The following is a 6953-nucleotide window of genomic DNA, read 5'->3' on the forward strand; positions in this document are numbered from 1 at the left end:
GTCCCCCCCAGATATAATACACTTATGCCAGCGTTTTTTCCAATTTTCGAAGCACCCTTGATATTCACTTTTTGATATGTCCTTGAGCACTCTCAGCGATTTTCTTCAATCGAGGAAAACCGCCGTCCTTTCATGGGTCTCTTCAACTTTGGGAATAGGAAAAAGTCACACGGAGCCATATCTGGTGAATATGGAGGTTGGGGCATGACTACGGTATTGTTTTTGGCCAAAAAATTACGAACAAGCAACGACGAGTGAGCAGGTGCGTTATCGTGGTGCAACAGCCATGAATTGTTAATGAATTGATATGCCAACTTCATCAGCAACTTCTCTAATTGTGATTCGGCGATCATTCATAACCATTTTTTCCACTTCTTTCACATTTTCATCGTTTGTTGACGTGCTGGGTCGACCGGAGCGTTCGTCATCTTCAACGTCTTCGCGGCCATTTAGGAAACGCTTATACCACTCGTAAACACTTGTTTTTTTCATAGCAGACTCACCATAGGCTTTTTGTAACATTTCACACACTTTGTTACACTTTATTTCATTTTTTACGCAAAATTTAATACAAATTCTTTGACTTTTCAATTCTTCCATTGTAAAAATCGCCGAGCTCAGAAAAACACGTCGAACTTAGCGACTACCACAGACAAAGTAAACAGTGAATATAGCTGAAAATTTCATCATACTTTAGGGGCATGTATACCAACACAATAAAAAAAAATTTTGACAATCAGACACTCCAGACCCGCGAAATTTAAAAATTCCGGGTACTTTTTGAACACACCTCGTATATATATATATATATGCGGCGACACCCAAGTACAGCCCTGCATTAAATACGGGCCTGCAGCATTTGGGAATGCGCACGCATCAAGATGGCCGTCTCAGGCAGCCAGGAGAGATATACAGCACGATATAAATATTGTACCTATATTTCACGGCGAATAAACAATAATAAACTATACCAAAACTGTTTCAATCCATGAACTGCTTCATTGGTGACACCCGACGTGATATAATAGTTGGTGACGTGAGTTTTTATTTTTTTTTAATAGAAGTGTAATTTTTCTTTTTTTTTTGAACATTCAGTGACATTTTTTTTAGTGAATATTTAATTTGTTTTTCTCAATTATTTGTGAAATGAGTGAAGAAGATAAGACAGTGAAATCAGAAAATCCAAACGACGCAAATGCAGGCGTATCACATGGAATTGCGAGGCCTATATCAACATTTTGGTATGAAAAACCTCAATTATGGTTCGCGATGATCGAGGCACATTTTAATCGATCACGAATAAAAACAGAAGATGTCAAATATGAATTTATATTATCATATTTAGATGACAAATTAGCCAGTGAAGTGGAAGATATAATATTAAATCCACCGAAAGTCGAGCCCTATACTAAGTTAAAGAAAGAAATAATACAACGTTTATCACAGTCACAGGACCAAAAGATTCGAAGGTTGCTACAGCAAGAGGAACTGGGTGATCGAAAACCGTCGCAATTTTTACGACATCTAACATCATTGGCCGGTCCACTACTAGATGAGAACATTTTAAGAACCTTGTGGCTACAAAGAACACCTACGCATACACAACAAATATTAAAGGCACATCCGACCATGAAAATTGAAGACCTGGCCGCCATAGCAGATAGCATCGGTGAGGTTAACATCGCGCCAACAGTAGCCGCAACAAGCCTTACCGACAGTACAACGTCTGAATTATTAAAACGAGTAGAAGACCTAACAAAAATGGTAGCTGAATTGCAAAATAGACGTCCTAGATATCGGCATAATTCTCGTTCTAGGAAAATCTCGCGCACAAGAAGTTTTTCACGCCAAAGAAATGGTAGCAGGCAAAGATTTGATACGTGTTGGTACCACTACAAATTTGGAGATAAAGCTAAGAAATGCACGCAACCATGCAAAATGTCGGGAAACGAAGAAAACAGGCACTAAATGCGGCAAGTGTTTGTCAAGCACTTTCACGCCGCATGTTCATCTCAGATAAACTAACCAAAGTACCATTTTTGATAGACACAGGTAGTGATCTGTGTATATACCCACGTATGTTTATACAACGCAAAGTTTTCGAGTCCGATTACAAACTGTCTGCAGCAAACAATACCGAGATTCGTACATATGGAGATATACAGTTAAATCTCGACTTAGGTCTAAGGCGCAAATTCATCTGGAATTTTGTTATTGCTGATGTGTCAACACCCATAATAGGCGCAGATTTTCTGTCATATTACGACATAATCGTCGACACAAAGAATTCAAGACTAGTAGACGGTACTACAAACCTACAGGTTAAGACAATAAACAAAGGAACCATACAAAAGGGAAGCATTAAAACTGTTAATATCAAATCAAAGTTTAGTGAAATTTTTAAAGAATTTCCTTCTTTGACGCGACCGCCAGGACTTCCACGTCAAATAAAACATACAACAGTACATTATATCAAAACCTCGCCTCGTCCACCAGTGGTAGCACGAACCCGTCCATTAAAAACTCAGCTGTTAAAAATTTCCAAACAGGAATTTGAAGAAATGGTGCAATTAGGTACTGCCCGACCATCAAGTAGCCCTTGGTCATCACCGTTACATCTAGTCCAAAAGAAAGACGATGCATGGAGACCATGTGGAGACTACCGAGCATTAAATGCAAGAACAATCCCGGATAGGTACCCAGTCAGGCTCATGAGTGACTACTCACAACACTTATCAGGTTGTAACATATTTTCAATAATAGACCTTAAGAAAGCATACCAGCAGATACCTGTTTACGATGAAGATATTCCCAAGACGGCAATTACAACACCTTTTGGTTTATTTGAGTTCCCCTTTATGACATTCGGCCTACGTAACGCAGCGCAAACTTTCCAAAGATTTATGGACGAAGTAACCAGCGGATTAGATTTTTGTTTTCCATATATTGATGATATTCTAATCGCATCCAAAAGTGAAGAACAACATGAACACCATCTCCGTAGGTTGTTCCAACGTTTAGCAGATTATGGTATAGTAGTAAACCCATCTAAATGCATTCTAGGCGCTAAGGAAGTTACATTCCTAGGATACTGCATTACGGAGCATGGTACAAAACCCCCAAAAGAGAGGATAACCGCATTGTTAAATTTTCCAAAACCAAAAACTATAAAAGGATTACGGAGATTCTTAGGCATGATAAACTTTTATCGAAAATTTTGTCCGAATGCTGCCAGATACCAAGCAGATTTACAAGTTTTATTATCAAAACCTAAATCGAAGGACACAAGCCAAATTGACTGGGATGAAAAACTTACAGCAGCTTTCGAAGCTTGTAAGAAGAATCTCGCTGAAGCTACCTTACTAACACATCCATTGCCGGATGCAGAACTTGCTTTATTTACAGACGCTTCAGACAAATCCGTGGGTGCAGTGCTACAACAATATACAAACGGTGAATGGAAACCTCTCGCTTATTTTTCGAAGAAAATTTCTGAAAAACAAAGAACGTGGCCAGCGTACTACCGCGAGCTTTTAGCAGGGTATAAAGCATTCCAATACTTCAAGAATCAAATCATTGGTCGTAACTTTATTTGGTTCACCGACCACAAACCACTTATGTATGTTTTTCAGCAAAAATACGACCGCCTACCACCAGTTCAACTCAATCAGATAACATATATGTCACAATTCACGACAGATGTTAGACATGTGAGCGGGACAAAGAATATTCCGGCTGATTTGTTTTCTAGAATTGAATCAATCAGTTCCCAATTGGAAATTACCGAGATAGCAAAAGCTCAAAAGGAGGACCAGGAGCTTAAACAATATTTATCGATGAAAACGGCCTTACAACTTAAGAAACGAAAAATTCCAGGAACAAACTACTCCATATACTGCGATACATCTCAAGGAAGAGAACGACCATTCGTACCTGTAAGTCTAAGAAAGAAAATTTTTGACAGCCTGCATAATTTAAGTCACCCAGGGCCTAGACCAACAATAAAACTAGTGACACAGCGCTTCGTTTGGCCAAATATCCGCCGGGACTGTAAGGTTTGGTCCAGAGAATGTTTGAAATGTCAGCGGAGTAAAGTAAGCAGGCATACCGTAACACCCATTAAGGAATTCAATGTGCCAACATCAAGGTTCATGCAGGTACATATTGATATTGTAGGTCCATTACCTCTATGCAAAAATTATCGTTATCTGTTAACTGCCATAGACCGATACACTCAATTTTTTTAAAGATCACACGGGCATATCAACTACAACGGTCATGGATAAATTACATAGGATCTTTAGAAATTTAAAGCCACAGCCTACGTCATCTCATAGCCCGAAAAAGAGTTTTATCCATAAAGACCTGGACAAGTCTAGTCATGTTTTCATCAGGCAAGATATGATAAAGCCGACTCTGACGCAACCTTATAAAGGACCTTACAAGGTTTTGGAAAGAGGAGAAAAGACTTTTAAACTGGACGTTTTGGGCCAGCCAAAATCCTTTTCTAAAGACAGACTGAAGCCTGCATACACGGCTGCCGAAGAATGCACAACAGCAGAGCACGTCACATCTGAAAAATATACAACAAGACGAGGACGGCAGGTACGATTTCAGAATTACAAAGAATAATAATTTTCTTTCTTTTTCACCGTAGGGGGCTGTGCGGCGACACCCAAGTACAGCCCTGCATTAAATACGGGCCTGCAGCATTTGGGAATGCGCACGCATCAAGATGGCCGTCTCAGGCCTGAATAAAAGAACACGCCATCGAGGCAAAAGGCCTATTCTACCATCCGGCAGCCAGGAGAGATATACAGCACGATATAAATATTGTACCTATATTTCACGGCGAATAAACAATCCATGAACTACTTCATATATATATATATATATATATACATTTGAACACACACATTTGAGCACACATTTGAATTAAATGAAAAAAAATATTGTATGCGAGTATGCGTCTTTTATCTGCATGATAGCTCACTTATTTTACACGCAGAAATACTCATTTTAAAGCTTATTTTTGAGTACTATAAAACCACATTTTCATATCTAGCCTAATATTATTCCTAGAACACTTTATAGAACACCTATGTATTAAGATTTTAATTGATATAATTTTGTTCATTACATAATTTTCGTTAAAATGTATATTTTTAGAAATATTTGCAAAAAACGATGAAAAACGCAAAAAAAAATATTCAGTGGCCAGTAGCTTGAAAAGTAATTGCTTTTTTGAAAAACATTATTAAACATTTTTCTCTTCTAAATGTTATACTATTTGCATCTTATATTAATTTAATTTTTGGCACATCTCAGCTGCTTTTCGGCAATAATAATGTATACATTACATTTTCCTTGTTTATAATCATGAATTTATTATATTTTAATATTGCCTTAGCCAATAAGTGAATAGAAATGTTTGGCAAATGCCAGTCTTCATTTGTTTTTTAATGTCAAACTAAGCTTCAAATATTTTCAAAATCAAACAATGGTAAGCGGTTTTTTGTAATTTTTTCAATTTATTTCTACAATCTAACTATATTTCTATGAATCTAAAAATCCTAGAAAATTCCCTTTACAAACTTCCGCAAGATTTATGAAAATCCGAACAATACTTTAGGAGGATTAACCATTCATACATTGTTACAGAAGAATTTTATACATGATATATATATATATATATATATATATATATATACAGGGTGGCTGATATGTATTGCAACCAACTTCAGACTGCAATCATTTTCAAACCGCTCATCAGACAGCTGACAAATTTATTCCAGTGATTGTTTGTGATACCCAACCTTTTTTGGGCCCCGCCCCACCTTGAAGTTTATAAAACCGTTATGCCCCCCATACATTTTTTTTCTCCCAGAAAAAATGTGAATGATAACTTTTAAGATGAAATCGCTATTAAATTGTTATTAAACATCATAAATAAAATTTCGGAATAAGCCAACATACGGAAATTTCAAACTAATTTTTATTACTGTTTTTTCGAAATTTATTTAATGCAATACTTAAGCTAGAATAAAGATTTTATATTAGATTCTAATCTAAGCTTTTTCTTTTTTTCAATAAATTATAGAAAATTTTTGTACATATGATTACATTTGGGCATTTGGTTTCAGTTTCTTCATGAAGCCATTTCTTAACTAATCTACTTGACATTTTCTTCTCAGAGCGGAATTATATCTTAATATTATATATTTTTTTGTTAATTATTTTTAGTTATCAGATTGGCAGCTAAGTAAGTGCGCATATTTTTATAGAAATTGATAGTTATCGTTGGCAACTAAGTAAGTGCGCATTTTTTGTTAGAAAATCAAAGACAATTTTTGGGTAGAATTAAATAAATTTGTTATGTATACCATTTTGATCGATGGCCTTTTGTTATTTTCCAAGAAGCATCATTATTCAAAGTTTATAAAACTTCTAGTTTTATTAGCAAGAACTGAATTGGACACAATTTGACACCATCATGATTTTTTTTTTAAATTTAAGTGTTTTATTAAATCAGATGGTTTGTGGTCAGGAACATTTGGTGGATGTGGAGAAAAATTTTCACCAACCCTCAATAATTTTTGAACATAGACAAATTGTTTCTATTAGCTCAATCGATTATTGCTTTAATTAGTTTGTCCAAAACTTTAACTGGACAATCAGAGCAGCATTGAGTGAAAAATTATCAGAATGACATTTTTTAAACCAATTTTAACATAGCTGTTTTTAAAGGCTTCCACGCCATAAACAGCACATATTTTTTGGGATGATGGTTTTACCATTTGCCGAAATAAAAATTCAAAATTTGACCAAAATGTTTGTTTTGATATTTCATCTTTCAACAAACACTCTACATAACCGGCCAAACCGGGACACCTTATTATTTTAAATCTAAGAAGCATTTTTTTGTTAAATGTTTTACCGATACTATACTACAT

General features: G+C 35.8%; 1 protein-coding gene across 1 annotated transcript; it reads left to right on the top strand.

Moving 5' to 3' along the window:
- The first annotated feature begins 1146 nt into the window (after window positions 1-1146).
- Window positions 1147-1968, top strand: LOC113365329. The gene has a single exon (XM_026606905.1). It carries the CDS (start codon window positions 1147-1149, stop codon window positions 1966-1968), a length of 822 nt encoding a protein of 273 aa, XP_026462690.1.
- The last annotated feature ends 4985 nt before the right edge of the window (window positions 1969-6953 follow it).

This window comes from Ctenocephalides felis, unplaced genomic scaffold, assembly GCF_003426905.1.
Source record: "Ctenocephalides felis isolate EL2017-DRISC unplaced genomic scaffold, ASM342690v1 CF-g0.4_SCAFFOLD_00896, whole genome shotgun sequence".
Classification (NCBI taxonomy): domain Eukaryota; kingdom Metazoa; phylum Arthropoda; class Insecta; order Siphonaptera; family Pulicidae; genus Ctenocephalides; species Ctenocephalides felis.

What these genes read in the sequence shown, in the direction of transcription:
- LOC113365329 (XM_026606905.1), top strand. Translation starts at nt 1,147, where the DNA reads ATGAGTGAAGAAGATAAGACAGTGAAATCAGAAAATCCAAACGACGCA.